This window comes from Gouania willdenowi, chromosome 18 (assembly GCF_900634775.1).
Source record: "Gouania willdenowi chromosome 18, fGouWil2.1, whole genome shotgun sequence".
Lineage (NCBI taxonomy): Eukaryota > Metazoa > Chordata > Actinopteri > Blenniiformes > Gobiesocidae > Gouania > Gouania willdenowi.
The window spans coordinates 2,512,245-2,534,305 of record NC_041061.1 but is presented as its reverse complement, the minus strand read 5'-3'; the positions used below and the strand labels follow the sequence as shown (position 1 = coordinate 2,534,305).

The following is a 22,061-nucleotide window of genomic DNA, read 5'->3' as shown; positions in this document are numbered from 1 at the left end:
CTCTGGTATCAAACTAGACAATCGTTTCTCTCTCGGGTTTGGGAGATTTGCAGTAACTACGTGACCTAATGCGACCCAAAAACACCAACAATGCGAGCTCTGAGATTAAATATCACTGTTTACTTAGAAACAGCAGGGGGCACCATTTTCACGACAAATGTTTCAGAACTTTTGCAAAAAGGCATTTTTCTCATCAGTTTCACATCAGACTATATCGGACCTTAACGGCGACATTGGAAGTCTCTGGTTCATCTTGAACGCAACTCTAGCCGAAAAGGTCTGTTTTTTTGCTCACATTTTGGCAATTTTGCAACCTTCAAAAGGAAACTAGGCGCAGTAAAAAACAAAAACAAATTTATTGTATTACATTTTCAAACAATTTATAGCCCAGTAATCAAGTTCTGAGTGTTTCTGTGTATCCTGTTTTAGGGATTCTGTCAGTGATTCAGTTCAACCTGATCCTTTTAGCCCCCAGTGTTTATGAGTTTGCCCACTTTACGTCCTTTAGCAACAGCTTCTCAGAGGACTCAAGGATCTGGCTTAACGAACATCCTTAAGTCCCGATTCAGTACAGAGATTCAACTCTCTAAACATACACTTTACGATTTTTGGTCCATTTTGAGACAATTTTTCACTTGTGCGTTGATATCTGTGATTGGGACGAGTCTCGGCTAAATTGTGTGTCGTGCATCATGTATTATACATGGGGTCACGAGATGCGATTAACACTTCACGACCAGCAGTCGTATGTCAAAGAAAATCAGACCTGTTTGAAATTCTGGTCGCTCCTCGTGATGGTATCGTACTGTTGAAGCGGTGCCACGGACCGGCTTACCTCAAACTCTTTCACTGCGCATGCGCAAACACCTTAGAGCTGACGTATGGTACGTCTATCCAGACAATTCCTGCTCCACACACATCGTCGCCTTTTCTTTTTTAAAGCGCTTTTTGCTTAGCATTGTGTCTATCCACTTTCGGGTTCTTCTTATAATTTGTACGTTGCATTTCCGAAAACAAGACTGACGTGTCGCGTATGGACGTACAGTGTGAGCAGTCAGAGTGTCGGTCCGTATAGTGTAAGAACATGAATCGTGAGCTCCGAACAATCGGACTCTGCAATTGAGTCGCACAATTTTAGCTGGAGCCGAGTACTACAATAGGAAAAAAATATAAAAATCACACAGTGTACACCATCCTTAATTGCTCCATCTTTCTGTTAAAATCTTAACCAAAAACATTCAAAGAGAAAACAGAAGCAGATCGTTTTTCATATTTTTAATTTGGCTGTGTAACGATTATCAATAAAAACATGTTCAATGGCTGCAACACTTAACAGTATTTCCAAACATTTAAGGAACAACTTGGGGGGGGGGGGGGGGGTCCCTAAGCTTTGACAATAGTTCTGGGTCATCTTCTATTAATGACTTGTTTAACTTCAAAGGGTCGTTAATTTCGTCACACTTGTATACAACTGCTCATCTGACGTACCGGCGGTTGTCAGAGTTGCTGCTTTGCCCGTATTATTACATTCATAAAGAGACTCCAACAACAACGCAACCAATTTCTACTATAACAAGTACTTTATTGCAGCGTTCTCAGGGAGAATTCAGATTAATTTTTACTTTTACTTTGGCTTCTCAACTTAAGGTACGGCCTCAATGCAACAAAGACTCTAAATAACTCTTATTGGGCAAAGACAAACGTGTTCAACGTGATTCTAGATATTTAGGAGTCAATTCAAGGGTTCTTCATTGCTGAGTAACTTTAGTTTGTATTTTTGGTCTTGGGATATTCCACGTTCATGCCTAGATTGTTCTAAATAGTTTAAGTTGCTTTTCCTGTCGTTCGTTCTCAAGAGTTTGATACACGAGTTGAGTGGACACAATGACAACATCAGACTGACCAAGTATTACAATTTTAATGTCCGTAAAAAGGAAAACGATCAGCTCCTTGTTTGAGATCCATCTCCTTCTGTCGAGGTGGTTTCACCTTGAACCATCAAAGTTTTGCACTCGCATTTCATTCCGCCTTTGTAGCAAAGTTGTTCTTCGCGTTTTCTTTTGTTTGAAAAGAAATGAACTAATGAACCATAATACTGTAGGTGTACCAAGACAAAAAGGGACAGAAGGAGGAAGAAAAAAAGCCAATACTGAGTGTAGCCACAGATCAAAACTGCAGTGCGGAGGTAATACTGCCACTAATGATTCCTCAGGAGTCTCCAGCTTTCTTCCAGAAGGATTCAACATAAGCCACCTACACACAAACAAGCACCACAGCGATAAGTGTTTGAAAAGGCCTCCAAGCTCCATCAGTCATCGTGTTTCTTTTATCCAAAAATCAATCCACAGAAATCCATGAGAACAATCCGCGAACCCTTCAAAAAAACCAAAAGTGAGATTGTTTGTTTTAATCCTTTTTTCTTTGAGCAAGCTCACATGAGCCTGCTGTCCAACAAGGACCAAGTTCTAGTCCACAGTCTTGTCCAGCATGAGGTTATTCTCGTGTCCTTGTTCCACATCACATCTGCTCGATTCCTCCTTCAAAGGTCGTTAGCATCATTTACAGAAACAAAAAGTTACTCCAGTTTCTCATGAGTCCAGTTCAGTTGGCTTTGTGCTGCCCTCAGGATTTATCCCTCAGCTGATGCTGCTCCGTGCATCCCTCCTCATCCAAAAGACCCGTTTCCACGGCGATGACGAAGGATGCCACTGAGGTGCTGCTGGCCATTGGCTGGAGTTCACCTGGAAGGAGGAGAACGGTAAAGGTAAATGGACCTGGCATGAACTCAAAGCTTTCACTTTGTTTTTGGTGTCTGTTTGTGTTGGAACAAGAATGAAGAAACAATAACTGATAAGAATGTCTGAAATGTACTGTTTATTAATGTTAGACACCCCTAGAGTAAATGGCCCCCTACTTAAGGAATTTGCTGCTGAACTAAATTCAGAATTCACAAAAATCTCTTCAGAATACGATGTTAATCTGACAGAAAATTCGAAAATATCTTAAGTTACTTGATATGCAGGTAATACTGTAGTATTCTGTCCTCCATGAAAGTCAAACCAGAAAATGTATTTGTATTTGAAATAAGAAGGGAAAAAATCAATCTGGGCCTAAGAACTGAAGCGTGGATCCCTGAGGAACTGCAAACCTTAATTTCCGTCTGTCGAGATTAATTTTGAAAAGGTCAAATTATGTTTGCACTAGTTGAACTTGGCTGTATGACATACTTTTTTAAACTCTTTTCATTGGCCCATAACTGCATGTGGGAATGTAACAAAAAATTCTATGTTTTAATTTATAGTATAAGGTTATTCTTTCTTGGAATATAAAACTGTTTTTCTTGATGCAACTTCTTCATTTTTATTTTGAATCCAAACTTTGGGTTATTTTACCACTCGCAGATATTGAAAATATTTTACATGAGCCCATCGTAGCTTGGCTCTGTCTTATAATCATTTATTGTTTATTAGTGTTTCACTAGTAACATAAAACATATAAACTGTCACCCAAGAACCAATGCATATGTGTTATGAAAATTAGTTGAAATGACATGGGATGACCCTACTGAAAAATACATGAAAAAAGTATTTTTCGTTTTTAAAAACTTCTTAAAACTATTTCTGTTTTTTGTATATTGGGTGTCACAGGTTGTACAGTGTGGTATATGATACAATTACCAACTAATTGAAATTATATATATAAAAAAATCTACTGTGAAAGTTGTCTTTACCCGTGCGTGCGTCGGTGGTGGCCGTCACCGGGCTGTCCCTCAGCGTGTCGGGGTCGTGGTAGTCCTGCGGGAGCCCCATCCGCCGCACACCGGGATCCAGCACCACAGACGAGCCACCCTCGCTTAGCGTCCCGTCACTGGACGCACCAGAAACCACGGCTTCCAGCGCCAAGGCCCCGACTCCACCCACTCCGCCCAAGGCCAGGTCATAGTCCAGGGGGAGGTCGTCCAGACAGTCCGCGTTGAGCTTGGAAATGCAAACAATTGATGTGATCAAATTAGAAATTAATTTCATTTATTCCCAAACTCAGGATAACCATATTTAGCCTTGCCCGTATTTAGTCCGGACATCTGCCATTTCCTACGAGTACAGTGCCGCTAAATCACCATGTTCTCCAATGATCATCACTAAATCAGGCATTTGAGCAACATGTTCTTTTCTTAAACATAACTCAAACAGGAATCAAACTGACCTCAAATGTGACCAAATCTGGTTAAAGATCCCGTAAGTCAGGCTTCTTGTTGAACAGAAAAACAGAATTTAAAGTACTTTTCTAAAAAAAATAGTTTTGAGTTTTTAAACTGCCCATTTAAGACATATCTAAGATCTAACAGAAGGAAGTTTGTTTTAAAAAGGCTTCTTTCTGACAATGTGCGGGGGGAGGTTGGGGGTCTAAAGTGAAATCAAGCAGGGTTGGGGACATTTATAATTGTAATTGTGTAATTGATTATTAATTACAATTATGGCATAATTATAATCGTAATTGTAATTTCAATAATCTGTAATCGTAATTTAATTGGAATTGAGTTCAGATAATTGACTTTGTAATTACCACGGAAATGCAATAAAAACTTTCAATTACAATTTAAACGCAAAACAGGTCTATGCCTTACACATAAGTAGTTAAATATTAAAATGTTTTAATACAGAGTAGCAAAACTGTGAATGTAACTGATGTTTTTTTTTTTACAAAGAGTTTATGGTTATTGCTAAATCCCAACTCTTGTCCCTAGTTGGGCTTTTACACAAGATACTATAATAAATACAGTAAAAATTACATGTAAAGATGCTAAAACATCATCCACACAAAAAAATTAATAAAAGTTAGTAAAATTGTAACTGAACTTTAGTAATTAATAAATAATTGCAATTGACTTTCAGAGGAAAAATAATTTAAATGTATTGAAAATGTAATTGTAATTGAAAAATGTAATTGACCCCAACCCTGAAATCAAGTGTTATGAAGCCTGCTATTGTTTCCAGTAATTTTATACCTAAAACATATGCTCAGATTTTATTGATGTGACACCATTTAGGCTTCACCAACGTTTCTGAGAAATATCCAAATAGATGAATGTGGTTCCAAACTTACAGCGATGCCCAAAGCCTTCAGGATGTTCATCTTACACATGGGACACGTGCGGTGGTCCAGCAGCCACGGGTCCACACAGCTCTTATGGAACAAATGTCTGCAGAAGAAAAACTCACTGTGAGCATTAACGCTGAGTCAGCGTGGTGATCTAAGGGCTTAGAAGGAGAGGGGGCGGCGTCCCTACCTGCAGGGCAGGATGCGCACTACGTCGTTGGCTTTGTAGCCCTCGATGCAGACGGCGCAGTTATCAAAGTCAGCCTCGGTCTCCTGGTCGCCCTTCCTGATGGTGCGGACCTGCAGCTTGCTGATGGCCTTCTTGGCTGCATCGCCGAGACGCCGCTGATGAAACACAAAGTGCTTGTTTGGGTTTCACTCGTTCATAGAAAGCAGATGCACTTCAGTCAAAGGTCATGGTCCAAACCTGGTTTCGGTCGCGGGCGTTGGCATATCTGAACCTCTGGATGTAGTAGAAGACGAGCCAAGCGAGGGAGATGATCATTAGCACAATGAAGGAGATGGACACGAACACCACCGACGTCCTGCTGACGTACTTCTGCAGGTTCCTGGTGCCGATGGTGATCGTCATGGTCACAGTCACATTGCGTTCCAGCAACGACACCAGCTCGCGGCCTTTCAGGTCCGGGATCATGATTGCGACCACCTCGCCGGTACCTGGGGACCGAGGAACAAGTCGTTAGGAAAGCAGGACTAGGGATGGGCGATATGGACTAAGAAAATGATACCGATAATTTCTGGTATTTATCACAATAACGATAAATAAATAAAACAATTCCCAACTTAAAGTGTAAGCAGGTTCCTTACAAACACTAGATACATTTTAAAAAGCTAGAATATCTGCTGACTCAAAGAGTTCATGAGCTGATATTTTATGGAATATTTTAGTGCATGTGGGTCACTCTATTAGTGTTATTGTATGTCATTCATTTATTTCCTCACTTAAAATTAAATTATTTTCTAAAAAAAAAAAAAAGTTTGGGTGGATCTGATGGAGGAACTTGGATTGGTTCACTTTGTTGGATGGTTTTCTGGTTTTAACCATGTAGTGGTTCATGATGTATCACAACATCACGGCAGCTTCAGGTAGCCGTGACGATCACCGCCGTCTGTTTGTGGTGTGAGGGCTGGGGGCGGGAGGGGTGGTACACACCATGGAGGCTCCGCTGCTGTGAACAGCAATCTGCTCCAGTGAATAAGTTGTTGACAACAAACTTGTGGGCAATTTTGGACAGTGGAGCAAGGTTTTTATGGGCATTCTTGACTAAATTGAGGGACAAATGGCCTGTGGCCCTCGCTAATTTCCGACATTGGCATTCATCGTTTCTATCGTGGGATTATATATTCTTACCGCTGAGAATGTTTTTGACGATATATCGCACATTCTTAATTCAAGGACAGTGTTATTAAATATCTTGAAAATTTAGTTTTCAACTTGTAGTTAAGGGTACACTCTGTGTCTCATTAATTTTCCATGAGCCATCTTCTCTGATTCTGGAGAATAACGCTTTGGGTTGTTTTTTTGCCGGTTCCCACTGCTCTCGCTGAAGTGATCTCTGAACAGGTTTTTGTCTTCTGTTGAGGCGGTTTTGGATAGATGAAATGGAGTCAAGCTTTAGGGTTGCTGGTCAGATGCGGACACAGGGTTTATTATGTCAAAAGGTTTGGCGGAACAGACGGGTCTGAAATGTCAGAAATAAACAAGCTTTCAGTGTGTGTGCCTCAGTGAATCTGCTGCTGTTCAGTGTTCTCAGGGTTATGTATGTTGCTGATAGCGGTAGTCATAACATAGCAGAGCCTCCTATGGCAGAGATCTTGGTGAGTGCTATCAGTGTACGATGGTATCTGGCCAGCTTAGGGCAGTCTGACCAGGAGAGAGTTCTGTAACTACATATTGTATTTGGATCCCGGACGAGCCCCCGACTACTGTGGCGGTTTGGATGAATGAGACGGAGTCAGGCTTTCATCTTCTTTGCCTATTTATCGATCAAACAACTCTGGCCTACAAATCACGCTGCGTCGCCATGGCAACCAGCTCCTCGCCCACCCACAGAGGAGAGCGCGAGGGCTCTAAAAATACTTGCAGGGCCCGGAGATGAAAGCGAACATCACAGCAGTGACTTTAGGACTAAAAAACTAACGAGGAAACACTGCCAACACAAAAAGATGTGCGTGTGGCTCTTTGACAGCCTCACACACTTCAAAACATCTTAAAAATTACAGAAAAGAGAGATAACTCTCAAAAACAAGGTTTACTGTAAGTTTGGTTTAACCGATGAACTACTTTTGAACATCATCTCTGCTGATGACACTACCACTGCTGCCAAATGGCCCCGAGGCCTGATCTGAACTCTTTCCAACCCCCGACAGACACCATTGATTCATTTAGGCCCTAAAAATAAAGGCATGATCCATGAGTCGCCATGTGCAGATTCAGCTCCCATCGAGTCTCAGCGTTGCATAGGGCTGCTTGATTATAGAAAAAAATAATCATCACCATGATTTTAGTCATAGATGAAACCACGATTATTTGTCAACCAAAAACTTATTTATTTTTTGTACAAAACATGGTCAAATATATTATTAAACATAAATAAAATCCTTCAAACACTAAAATCAAGTATGTTCACTTTTGCACAAAACTAAAAATATATTATTTGAACACTAATAAATAAAAAGGTGTTAAGTATTCCTTCTTCATTACCATGTGTTTCTCTGCCATGTTTTAAGACCACTAGCATCAACTTTCCTTTTGTCTATGTGTGTGAGGGGCGGCTGTGCACACCGGAGCTCCCATGAACAGCGCTCCAGCGAATAAGTTGATGACCAAAAACTTGGGGGAAATTTTTGCCCATGAAACAAGGTTTTTGGGGGCATTTTTGCCTTAATTGATGGACCAATGACCCGTGGTCCTCACTAATTTCTGACAGTGGTTGGCCTGCAGGCTAGCTTTAGCTTTGAGAGGGGCGGGGGCAGAGGAGCTCGCATCCACGTGCATTAATCAACTCAACGTTAGTATGAAATCATTTTTTCTCGATTATTCAATTCTATTCAACTTTATTTATATAGCGCAAATTACAACAAAAGCCATCTGAAAGCGATTGTTATTTTTGTTATCGTTGAGCGATATAATCAAAATTGTAATCGAATTTCGATTAATTGCACAGCCTTAGCATTGTGTCCTCCAAACAATCCTAAACCAAGAGTGAATGAGGTCCTGCATTATCTCAGTCTCATGTCAGTCTTTTTAAAAAGTGCAACGTCCTCTGGCCGAGCAAACCAGAGACTCCGATTTTCTGTAATCGCGGAAAATACAAAACTCCCTTTACCTCCCAAAATGGATTACTTTAATTATTTCTCTAAACAAAAACAAGCACAAATTGCAGCTCGACAATGAATATATCCTCACATGCATGTTTTGGTAAAATATCACATATTTACACGCAGTTTGTCTTCGTAAACGTGTGGCTGTCGGAAGAGACGGAAATGTTCAATCTCGCACGACATCTCACGTAATGAGATTTCACCTTATAAAATAGAAATGTATATTATATTCAATAACTAGGACTTTTACTGTACTCATTTATTTATTACAAGAGCATTTTAAGGCAACATTGAGGTTTTTTTTTTTTTTTTTCCAAGACTTTGAGAATAAACTTCTATTCCAGAAATGAACACTAATAAAAGACAAAAAAGCTGATTTCCTCTAAGTTCGTGTGGTTCCTTCTCCGGAATAGAAGCATTTTCTTGGATATTTTTTTCCAAGTTGCGATACTGACAATAACTTGGTGCTGTTGGGCCAAAAGATGGAGTGTTTTCTTATTTCTGTAAAATGTATAATAAAGTACAACTTCACAAAGGGCTCCACAGATCTCATTTGTAATGCAGCTGGATCTAGGTTTGTAGATAACCAAAGGGTTGGGGGTTTGAATCCTGCTCTATCCAAGACATTGCAATATTCCACCAACATAAATAAGTAAATATAATACTAATAATAATAGACTCAAGCAGTGGTTCCCAACCCTTTTCTTGTCGTGACCCTATTTTTGTATTACAGAGTAGCCTGGAATACAGCAGCTCAGACATTTTTTTAACTGCATTTTATTCTGAGATAAGAATCATACTGAGAAATATTTTAATGATCCCAGGAGAAATCACTTAGATTAGACTGGATTTATTTTAAAGAAAGTGAATTGAAAGTATAGATAACAGTCGTTTGAGATTGGGTGTGGTGTTTTAGTTTGAAAAATAATAATACAACTTAATGTAATTTTAATCAGTGATTTTTTAATTTTTGTTACTAGACATTTCGGACGACCCCATTTTATTTTCAGGTGGCCCCAAGGTTGAAAAACACTGGACTAAAGTAATGGATTCAAACAGTGGTTCTACAGTATATAAATGTATGCTGATACCTACCAATTGGAAAGTTGCACATGCTAAAATAAACAGCAGCTTTTTGCAACAAACCACTGTAAACGTGGTAGTTGCACATATATATATATATATATATATATATATATATGTGCAACTACCACGTTATACGATATATATATATATATATCCCAAATATTGCTTTAAATCTGTTGCTGTTTATTTTAGCATGTCAATGCTAAAATACAATCGGCGCCCTATAAATACCAACCTAGAGAACAATATTAGGAAGAAACCTTGTGGTATTGGGGTCATACCGGGATGGGGCATGGTGATGGTGTCGTTCGGGTTAATGGACCCCACGTTGAAGATAACCACGGCGGACGCGTTGTGAGCCGCAGCGTGTCGGATCTTGTCCCGGTAGGTGCAGTTTCCCCGGGCGATCAGCGCCACCCAGGCCCCGGCCTGAGGGGGCACCGAGAAGCGGGTGTTGGGGTCGCAGGCCTGGCGGTCGGTGGCCGGCAGCACCACCGGGCCTTTGGCGTCCCTCTTCGGGGAGTGCTCCCCGTAGCGGCCGCACTCGGTCTTCTCGGCGCGGGGCTCGCTGGTGTCCGGGTCGGTGTAGGAGACGTTGACGAAGGCGGTGTACCACTCCTCCCGCTCGGCCACCGTGAAGTCCAGGCACAGCAGGTGGACGAAGCAGAAGGACAGCAGCCACGTCGAGAGGGCCAGGCTGCGGCAGGCCGCTACCAGCGAGCCCGGGGCCATGGCGGGGGGACGTCCGGGGACTCAGCGCTCCATGCCCGGGGGGCAGTTCTAGCTCCGCCCGGTAACCGTCGACGTCCCGCGGTCCCCCGACTTCAGCCGCTCAGCGCCGGGCGGTCGGCCGCACACATGCCCGGAACAAAACCCGCACTACGGCGGAGAAAACGCTGAAACCGGTCTGAGGAGGACACACGGTGGGTAGAGAACCTACAACCACACAATGTCTTCTACTGCAGGTCTTTTTGTTTGTTTGTTCGTGTTTGTCGCAGATTTGTGCGGACGCTGACCTGCATTGTTTTGACTGGATGACCGACAAACTCCCGCTAACACAGCACACCATACTCCCACAACAATAAAAGCCCTTGTGATACTAACTAAACCCTCCTCTGGGTTAGTTACGTGTTTAACTCCCCACCACCAGTTGCACAGACTGCAACACATCTGCACTAAACACTTTACAGAGGCGTTTATTTTTTATTTATCACAAACACAACATGCTTTTGTTTTATTTTGAAAAGACGTTTGTGACTCCGATTGTTTCAACTTTATTGGAAAGAAACAAAAGGTGCGCCACCCAGCGGCCAAACCCGTTGTTAAAAAAATAAATAAATACAGTAACACTATAAATAAAATTCAATTCCATCCAACTTTATTTATAAAGCGCTAATTTCAACAACAAGTAATCTCGTAGCGCTCATCACAAAATATAAAATGAATGATCCTATAGGAGCGAATAATGCGTGAATGTGAAGGTTTGTCTCAATGTTGAATTAACATTGTTTAATGATGTAAAAAAAAAGATTTGAAAATTTATATGACTAATAAATTTACAGACATGTATGAGGTATAGGCTTGAAGGCAAAAACCTGAGTTATGGAAGACAAATAAACTGATAATATATACACAATATGAACATTTATGTAAATATTTCCTCAGGTTCAACCAAAGATCACTGGTTTTATTTAAAGGCTTTATTCACTATTTATCAAAAAAAAAAAAAAAAAAAAAAAAAAAAAATCAGCATGTTACTATTTTATTTTGAAAAGGTTTGTAGTATAGATTAAGAAAAGGGTAGGTTTAAAAAAAAAAAAAAAAACTGGTAAACACTGGATAATAAACTTTATTTGACTAAATTTGAAATATAATTTGAAATAATTATCTTTATCTTTGTGTTAGATGTGTTCATTCATTATCCTCTGCTGCATGATTGACCCTTTTCAAAACAAAAGCACAAGACTATTTTATCCATTAGTTTTGTTTTGTTTGTTTGTTGCAGATTTGTATGAACGCTGACCTGCATTGTTTTGACTGGATCACCGACAAACTCCTGCTAACACAGCACACCGCATTTTCACAACAATAAAAGCCCTAGTGATACTAACTAAACCCTCCCCTGGGTTAGTTACGTGTTTAACTAACCCTCACCAGTTACACAGACTCCAACACATCTGAACTAAACACTTTACAGGGCGTTTATTCTTTATTTATCACAAACAAAAACACTTTTTGCTCTTATTTTGAAAAGATGTTTGTGACTTCGATTATTTCAACTTTATAGGAAGGAAACAAAAGGTGCGCCACCCAGCGGCAAAATCTGTTGTATTTTAAATAAGTTAAAATGTCTGTTTAAAGTTACAGTAACACTATAAAGAAAATTCAATTCAATCCAACTTTATTTATGAAGCGCTAATTTCAACAATAACAGAACAGATTTGTACCTGAAGAAATATAAATTTTAACTCTACACGTTCACATTTTTCCCATCATTTGTGACATTAAATGTATTTAACATGTGTGTGGATTTTTTTTATACACAAGCTCACGTCACATTATACAAGCTCTCCCATTTTGCAACATATCTACCTTCATGGTTATGTACTGTATGTTGCTGATATTGGCCTTCTGTGGCTTACGCTGGTTGTCTGCTGCCACTGTTCACTCTGTTAAGGCTGTTTTATGCTTGACGCATCCGCGAGGTTTGCGCGGCTCTGTTCGTGCAAATGGCGTAATTTTTGCTGCGGTAAATCCAATAATTATTTTACAGCAGAAAATTTAGCACTGAAATGCAAATATTTCTTATAGACTAATTTAATTTTCATGTTTAAAGGTTGTTGTGGAGGAGTTGGAAGTGAACAGCATCAAATTTACCCCTTTATCCTCCCCCTCACTTTTGGCCTCTACAGATTTGTCCACAATCTCCTCATTTGTGGAACCACAGTCTTCTACTTTGAGTGGTGCTAAGTGTTTTTCTTTTGAAAGTGTCTGAAGGTACGTTAAACGTAGCCATAGCCCCCGGGACTATATGTACATTTCCTGTATTAACTGCTGTACTAGGATTACTGAGTGGTATAAGGTGCTGCACTCTCTGCTTATGTGGGTTTTGCTAACATGGGTTTGAATCCCACGTTTGACAAATCATTTTTTTCATTTTAACATATTTAACACGGAAAATTCCATCTTTAAAAATACATATCCGACAAAAATAAACATTTTAGGTTTAGAGTTAGAGTTATGGTTAGGTTCAGGGTTAGGGATAGAGTTACAGTTACAGGGTTCGGGTTAGGGCTAAAATAAGAGGGTTAGCGGGTTGCTAAAAATAAATATGAGCTAAAATATAAATGACGGAACTTGACCTAAACTGGCCAACGAGGGGCGTATGCATAGAGTGGAAGTTTACGGATACGTTTAACGTACCCGTAGCCACGGCCTTTTATTTTTCCTCCAAATTAACTTGAGTGATTTTTATGTTGTTCTTTACTTATATCACTTCTGCCTTTCTGATCATGTAAAAGGAGTACCTCAAGGAGTGTGTCGCCAGGACCAGGGTGGAAGAAGAGGAGGAAGAGGGATGCTGACACACTTGAAAAGAGATTAGTAGATCTTGATATCATATAACAATAAACAACATATGGGCATATGTTTACAATATTCAAACACACAAAATGATGAAAGGGTAAAACTCCATTGTTGTTTTCAATGTTTTTCATAAAATCAAGTTTTTGTGACAGACACTTTGTTTATTTGTTGAAACCACAAATAAAGCCTTGGTAATCAAACCTTGACCTGTTCTCTAGTGCCACCTTCAAGACAAACTTTTACTTTTAATTTTTGTATTTAAGGAATAAAATGACAAAACAGACTTCCTTGTTTTTGGCTGTGTGCTATTCTTCCCCTGTACTTAAGTCAGTCGCTGCGCGCCTTCATCCCAGTTAGGCACTGTGGGTGGAGCAGCCCTGAAATGTGGGTGTTCCCATTCAAATCTGGCTTTCTCCCATCTGCTTAAGTTCTTTTCCTCTTACGCGCTTCCGAACCCCGCAATAAGTGCAGCACCCCGATAAGGTGAAACATGATATTGCACTAGAAATATGGACTTAATTACATTTGAAGCCACACGGACTCTTGCGTTGTGCAGCAGCAGCTGTGATCATTCAGCTGCTGCTGCTCGATTAATTAAAACTCTGACAGACGCAGACTTCTGTCCACATTGGTCACAGTGATTCAACTGTTTTCATACTATGGCCAACGTAAAGTCACAGTTTGATCAACTAAATACGCATGAGAGGATAGATACCAGAAACTGTTCTCACACATATTTAACTTGACTTTAGCAAAAACTAAGGCTCATCAAACAGGCGGCATCGATAAAAAATGATCTGGGGCGCTCTGGAGGGCTTGGTCGGTGCGCCTGGGGGCCGGCGGGGTGACTTGCAGTGTCCCCTTGGTGCCTTTATATCCTCCTTTTAATAAAATATTTCTTACCTTTCCTTGGGGAGGGCTGGTGATGGTCACAATTATGCAATAAAATAAATTCATTTATTTAATTGTAATAACAAAACATGCATTGCTGTCTTAAAAAGATTACACTTCTTGTATTGTTGACCTTTGATAGCAATGGCAGACAAAGAAAAAAATAAATCATGACTGTACACTGACCCAAAACTGAGCCACATGTGGACAAAATAAAACAGATGCATCAGATCCTCCCCCTCATTCCCACAGAACCTGCAACACGGATCATTTTCTATCTGCCATTTGAACGAGGATTTTTTTTGTTGCTGTATTTTGTAAAATATTTTAGGTTGAAATATTCTGGAAAATGAATCTATTGTAGTTCTATAAATAGTTCTAAAGTAATCTTTCCACAAAACTGGATCATTAAATTAATCCTCCCAAAACAGCCAGGTTCTGTGTGCGGTGCCTGTAATATTTAAATTCCAAATATATATTATTTTATTTATCTTTACACCAGACAGCCATTTAATGCATCTTATCAGTGGGAGACAAACCATTAATTTATTCTTTCTACCACTTTGAAATTTTATTTTGCAAGTTTTAGGCACCGATCCAGTTTTCACACCTGTTGCGGTTGCCAACAGAGAAGAGATAAAACTGCACCAGTAAAACATGAACTAAATCAAAGTTGCTACAGTTTACAGTGAGTTACAGTATGAGAGGAATCAATATAGAGGATGTGAATTTGTTTTTACACATTATGACATTTTGGTGATGTATTTACTTGAAATATAATCTGGAGGGTTTTATTTTGAAAGGTAACCCGATATTTTATTGCGGAGTATGTGTTTAATTTCCTGTTTAGCTTCATTTGCCCGCCAGAAATAGAAGCCCTGCGTATATCTGGCGGAGGGCACCGGACTACCGCATCTGGGAAGGAGCAGACACGCACCGCAGTGGACCCAGTGGAAATTAACACATAGAATAAAATAGAAACCTATCAGCTTCGGAGCCGCATCCAGTGAAAATTGGGGGTGAGACCCTCCGTTCCAAGGTCTGAGTGCAGCAGAGCCAAACGCTACACTGAGGAACAAACAGCCAAACAAACACATATATAGATCTAACAAGAAACCTGAAACCCAACAGGTGGAGGGTAAAGCTTTAGCTTTAAACAAGAAGGGAAGCAACATATGTTTATTATGGTGGTAAAACCCCCATGCAACAACAGAGAAGCTTGAGAACAGACAACTTCCACGATTCACAGGCAATAAACGTTCCAACATCAGAGCTTCAAAGGTGACTGGATTTGATTGTGAAAACGGGTTACAAAGGCCAATACTCAAATCTAGGTAAAATGTATATTGCATAAAATGAATATCATATGGCGCAGTCAATACACTTCAATAACTTGAATGTTTTCTAGTTATCTTGCTAACAGACAGATGTGGCTGCCATTTGGTGCCTACATTCCTGCACAATTCATACCAGGGGATGTAAGGTCACACACAGACACGTTTTACACAGCTAAAACAGAGAAACACCAATTATATCATGATGATCTCATGCTTAATCAATTGTACCCATAAGATTAAAAAAAGTCACGAAATATCAATCTAAAAAGTAAACTATTGTTTTTTGAATGATAAACATTGAATGGGAGTCAATTGGCTGTTACCATATATGGTTATTTGGAGGCGTGTCTTAATGCAAATGAGTTTAACTGTGCCCAAGCTTTAGAACAGGTGGGATTAATCAACACTGATGCGTGTCCGGATGCTTAATAAAAAGTGATTTTATTTGTACATGTGCACATTCTAAATTTTATTAGTCTGAACGTATTTAGAACCACTTCTATGAACGGATCAATAAACAACCAGCAACCTTCTTTTTGTGGACTCACTGTGGGTCAGAAGATGGACCTCCTTTGAAGTCAACGAGTGTGCCCATGGACTGGTCACATCTAAAGGACACACAGCTAAGTTTAGGTACAGGTACAGATCCAGGTCCATCTTTGTTGTGAATAACTTGTTCCCGTCCATTGAAGTTTAAATAAAACGCACCATGATCATTTCTAAATACAGCATTTTCCCTTATAAACAAACCAGTTCATCACCATAATCAAACATGCAGTTTTCAAAATCTACCCCATTCCAAAACCATATTTTTTTCCACTAAATTCCTTAAACTGTGTGTCAAACTCATTTTAGTTCAGGGTCTGAAAACAGCCCAGTCTAATCTCAAGTGTGGGACAGAGATTTTTTGGAGCGAAAACTAGCAATTTCATCATGTGCCCCAGTTTACACCTTCACGTATAAATAATATGTAAAGTGTGGAAGGCACGGACAATATTCAAGCAATAATTGACAGATATCAGTCCCTGCAGGATCTTCACTTTAAATGTACTTGATCTTGTGACCAATTTTTATTTACATTTTTAATACTAGGTGAATTATTTTGAAGATATTTGCCGAATTTTGGAAAAATTGAAAATTCTTTCAACAAATTGTGATTAAAAGTGACTGTCATCATGTGAAATAATCATGGGGAAACTGTAAGCCCTTCAAATATTGTGGCATTTATCAAATCTGTATTTTCTCATGTTTTCCTGTGGGCCAAAATGGATTCTCTAAAGCAGGGGCGTCAAACAAATTTTAGCAAAGGGGCCAAATATTTCAAGTGGGTCACAGGGAAAATGGTTAAATTTAACATTATTGTGCCCTAGTTTGCCCTTCTACGTAGGCATGAAATACTAGTAAATATGTAAGAAACCGACCATATCCAACCAATAAGTGATAAATATCAGTCCCCAATCGGATCTTCACATTACATTTTCTACATTTTTTGACCAATTTCTATTTAATTAAGGGAAACATTTTGTCATATTTTGAGGAAAATGGAAGGATTTTAACATTGAAAATGACTTCAGTCATGCGGTAAAAGCACCAGGAAAACTGTGAGCACCTGCAAATATTGTTGACTTTTGAAATGAATCGGCAACAACATTTCGTGATTCGAACTGAATTGTTACACGGTGTCATCTCGGATGAAATCCCATCAGAAGTTTGTTTTCAGAAACTACGGACAAGATGGGAACGTAAATATGTCAAGGCTCGGAGCAGAAAGAAGAGCAGATGTGTGAACAAACTTTATATTTGATAAAAATGAGGGACAGACTGTACAAAGCTGGTTGGAATGACGACCATTACATCAACAACAAGCCTGAAGCGACACCTGCAGGAGAATCAAAGTATTGCACCTTATGCCACTGACAGCCTTTATTCAAACATTGAAATATTTAAAGGCATTTTTTTTCCCCTAATGGTGTTATCAGTGCTTTTCTTTGACCATAACTGAGATTCTCAGTTAAAATGCTTAACAAACAAACAACACATTTCCCAAATGTATATTTGTTTTATCACAATTAAATATGTTGTTGTGTGTTGCAGGGGTGGAGCAGCAATTTTAAAAGTGAGGGTGTTCTAAGGGTGGGGCAACCATCAACTCCCAATGTAGTTCTTTGAATGAATTTACTAAAACCATGAAAAAGCTGTAATTAAGTCAGTAATACTCAACATTTTAATAATTATTACCTCGTCATACCTTGTTCTTTGGTCATTTTGCAACTTTCTTTGTCCCATTTTTGCCTCTTTTCCCAAAATGTTGACACTTTTTTTTGTTTTTTTAGATTTAACTTCCTTTTGCTATTCCATAACACCTGTTTCCTTTTTTTTTTTTTTTTTTTTCTGCCACTCTTGACTGCTTTTTAGTCACTTTTACTCTTTTTGCCACTTTTGGATAATTTTTTTTGACACGATACTAATTTTTTGTCACTTTACTTACACTTTACTCATCACTATGAAATCTTTGTTTACCTTCTCAGAACAGCAGCTTTGTCATGTCATGTTATGGCTGGCTGTGATTGGCTTGATCGCCATTCAATCAAAATAACTGGACTAATAACTTTTCAACAATGAATCCCTCTGTAAAAAAGTGAGATAGATTAACTTTTTTTAAATTAACTGTTAGACATGTCAGGCGACCCCATATGGAATCACAACCCCAAAGGTTGAAAAACACTGAAGTGCAATAATATAGCTTTATTATTATTATTATTATTATTTTTTTAATTTTATCATTTTAATTTGTGCCCATTTTCCACGTTTTAGTGCCTAACTTAAATAAATCTGCTACATATTGTTGCCTTGTTTTGTTGGGCAAGTAAAAATAATAATTATTATGAATCTGAATTAATACAGTTTTAAACACAAAAACAGTGTTGCCTTTATTGTTAATAATATTTCTTTCAGTCATGTTGGTGACATATTTTGTACGTGCTGCGGCTGCAACACTGGTCAGAGTTTCGAAGCCGAAAGGCAGAGTTCCGAGGGTCCTTGAACGCAGCATGAGAGTGATTATATTGCGTTCGTGCAGCTTCACCTGTTACAGGTGATAGTCATTGCCATTGATTGACTTAAACCTACTAAAGCTGTGGATGCGCAGTCAGTCTTTGTTTCTGAGCTGCAAAGGCGACGTCGGTAGAGTCTCGAGACGTCCCGATTTACGCAGCAGTCCCGGTTTTCAGCGGTAAGTCCCGTGTCCTGGTCGCCTTTCCCCAAACCATTGATTTGTCCTGGGTTTTCACAAGTTATGTCCGGTTTGTCCAGTTTATTAAGACATGGACATCTGGTGCCACAGACAGAAAAGACCCTGGACGTTGGTCGGCTTTGGACGTTGGTCGGCTTTGGACGTTGGTCGGCTTTGGACGTGGGTCGGCTTTGGACGTTGGTTCGGCTTTGGACGTTGGTTCGGCTTTGGACGTTGGTTCGGCTTTGGACGTGCTTCGGCTTCGGCTTTGGCTTTGGACGTGGATCAGCCCTTGGACGTGGGCCAACCCTGGTCTTCGTTCTCAATTCGCCGCACAGTGAGATCGTTTTTATAAAACCATGGTTGTCAAACTCAATTAACATCAGGGCCAGACTTATGAAATAGTTTTCTAAATATTATTTTTTAATATACAATATTAACGCATTAAGATGTTTAGGGTCATTAAACTGTTTCAACCCATAAACTTTACCTAAAACCTAAAAAAGTTTGACACTCTTGGTTTCGTGGTTTAAAGCTGCACCCTACGACACCATTAACATAAAAATAATAATTTAATTTAAAATGCCTTTAAGGCCACACAAAAGCTGAACAATAAAAACAGGATTATAGTTATTAATTAATATTAGTTTTTAGTGTACACATGTTGTTTAATGGAACACTGTTGTTGCTGGGTCATGGTTTGAGTAGCAAATCCAACCCAAACATTGTCATAGTTATTTATAGGCACCATAATGTTTTCAGTCTTTAGTGTATGTTGACAAATTTTTACCAAAACTTGACAAATTTTTATTGCGCGCCAATTAACGGGTTCGTGAACTGTTAACTTCAAATTCTTAAGTCTATATAAAAAAAACTTTTAGTTGATTCAGCGCTAATCATTTTATCTGAAAAACCTATTTAATTTTTAATAAATAAAAAATGCTAAATCTTTAGTTTTGATTAGAATGGCGAATTTTCTGCAAGAATCGCGAAGTTGGCGAATTTTCTGCAAGAATGGCGAATTATCTGCAAGATTTGTTCCGGAACCACAAATGAAGACTACAAATTTGACTGGGGAAATTTGAAAAAGTTGGTGCCATCACCGCATCCAGACCAGTGACTGGCGCTCACGCCCACATCGACTGAGAAGAACCAGGACCAGCCTCTCCAAGACCTGAGTCACATGGGGTGTGGATTAATCTATTGTGCTGGTTTTATATTTGTAGTCTACTTATGTTGAGATGATCTATTGTATATATGTTAAAGTTTTTTAAGTTTGTTAAATATTTCTATTGTAAATTCAAATTTAACACCATGTTCCAGCTAATGTTAAAATATTCTACTGTGCTAGCTAAAGTTAACTTTCTTTACCAGCAAAAGTTACAATCTGTATGATTACTGTGTATTTTTATTTTTTGCCGGGTGATGTTAAAATCTGCTCTGGCTGGGGTCAAATACACATATTTTGCCGGGTGATGTTAAAATCTGCTCCGGCTGGGGTCAAATACACATATTTTGCCGGGTGATGTTAAAATCTGCTCCGGCTGGGGTCAAATACACATATTTTGCCGGGTGATGTTAAAATCTGCTCCGGCTGGGGTCAAATATACATATTTTGCCGGGTGATGTTAAAATCTGCTCTGGCTGGGATCAAATATACATTTTGCTGGCTGGGGTCAAATATACATATTTTTCCTGGTTATGTTAAAATCTGCTCCGGCTGGGGTCAAATATTTACAATTTGCCGGGTGATGTTAAAATCTGCTCCGGTTGAGGGTCAAAAAATTTTTTTTTGCCGGGTGATGTTAAAATCTGCTCCGGTTAAGGTCAAATGTAAAAAAAAATTTTTGCCGGGTGATGTTAAAATCTGCTCCGGTTGGGGTAAAATATTTACATTTTGCTGGGCAGATGTTAAATGTGCTCCGGTTGGGGTTTAATGTAAAAAAAAATGTTTTGCCGGGCAGATGTTAAAATCTGCTCCCGTTGGGGTCAAATATACATATTTTGCCGGGTGATGTTAAAATCTGCTCTGGCTGGGGTCAAATATTTTTTCTGCCAGGTGATGTTAAAATCTACTCTGGTTGGGGTCAAATATTTACAATTTGCCGGGTGATGTTAAAATCTGCTCCGGTTGGGGTCAAATATACTGATTTTGCCGAGTGATGTTAAAATCTGCTCCGGTTGGGGTCAAATGTATAAAAATGTTTTGCCGGGTGATGTTAAAATCTGCTCCGGTTGGGGTCAAATGTAAAAAAAAAAAAAAAAAATTTTGCCGGGTGATGTTAAAATCTGCTCCGGTTGGGTCAAATATACATTTTGCCGGGTGATGTTATCTGCTCCGGTTGGGGTCAAATATACATATTTTGCCGGCTGGGGTCAAATATACATATTTTGCCGGGTGATGTTAAAATCTGCTCCGGTTGGGGTTTAATGTTAAAAAAAAGTTTTGCCGGGTGATGTTAAAATCTGCTCTGGCTGGGGTCAAATACATTTTGCCGGGTGATGTTAAAATCTGCTCCGGTTGGGGTCAAAAAGTTTTTTGTTTTTTTTTTTGCCGGGTGATGTTAAAATCTGCTCTGGCTGGGGTTAAATATACATATTTTGCCATTTGGGGTCAAAATAAATGTTTTACCGGGTGATGTTAAAATCTGCTCCGGTTGGGGTCAAATATACATATTTTGCCGGGTGATGTTAAAATCTGCGCCGGTTGGGGTCAAATATACATATTTTGCCGGGTGATGTTAAAATCTGCTCCGGCTGGGGTCAAATATTTACATTTTGACGGGTGATGTTAAAATGCAAAGGCGACATCGGTAGAGTCACGAGACGTCCCGGTTTTCAGAGGTAAGTCCAGTGTCCTGGTCGCTTTTCCCCAAATCATTGATTTGTCCTGGGTTTTCACAAGTTATGTCCCATTTTGCTCACTTTATTAAGAAATGGACATCTGGTGCCACAGACAGAAAAGACCCTGGACGTGGTTCGGCTTTGGACGTGGGTCGGCTTTGGCTTTGGACGTGGATCAGCCCTTGGACGTGGGCCAACCCTGGTCTTCGTTCTCAATTCGCCGCACAGTGAGATCGTTTTTATAAAACCATGGTTGTCAAACTCAATTAACATCAGGGCCAGACTTATGGAATAGTTTTCTAAATATTATTTTTTAATATACAATATTAACGCATTAAGATGTTTAGGGTCATTAAACTGTTTCAACCCATAAACTTAACCTAAAACCTAAAAAAGTTTGACACTCTTGGTTTCGTGGTTTAAAGCTGCACCCTACGACACCATTAACATAAAAAAATAATAATTTTATTTAAAATGCCTTTAAGGCCACACAAAAGCTGAACAATAAAAACAGGATTATACAGTTATTAATTAATATTAGTTTTTAGTGTACACATGTTGTTTATTGGAACACTGTTGTTGCTGGGTCATGGTTTGAGTAGCAAATCCAACCCAAACATTGTCATAGTTATTTATAGGCACCA

At 39.3% G+C, this 22,061-nt stretch overlaps 1 protein-coding gene across 1 annotated transcript; it reads right to left on the bottom strand.

Annotated features, from left to right (window-relative positions):
* Positions 1-1,260: 1,260 nt before the first annotated feature.
* Positions 1,261-10,626, bottom strand: rnf150b (ring finger protein 150b). Its single transcript, XM_028474842.1, has 6 exons — positions 9,810-10,626; positions 5,525-5,775; positions 5,288-5,442; positions 5,104-5,200; positions 3,731-3,977; positions 1,261-2,741 (listed from the first exon to the last, which is right to left on the bottom strand). Exons 1-6 carry the CDS (start codon positions 10,258-10,260, stop codon positions 2,623-2,625), a joined length of 1,320 nt encoding a protein of 439 aa, XP_028330643.1. The 5' UTR covers positions 10,261-10,626; the 3' UTR covers positions 1,261-2,622.
* Between the last annotated feature and the right edge of the window lie 11,435 nt (positions 10,627-22,061).

Bases quoted from the DNA above. Each gene is read 5' to 3' on its own strand.
- rnf150b (XM_028474842.1), bottom strand. From the start codon at position 10,260: ATGGCCCCGGGCTCGCTGGTAGCGGCCTGCCGCAGCCTGGCCCTCTCG. The intron at 5,776-9,809 runs GTATGACCCCAA...CTCGGTCCCCAG, and splicing joins CATCACCATGCCCCATCCCG to GTACCGGCGAGGTGGTCGCA. The intron at 3,978-5,103 runs GTAAGTTTGGAA...TGCATTTCCAAG, and splicing joins TGAAGGCTTTGGGCATCGCT to CTCAACGCGGACTGTCTGGA.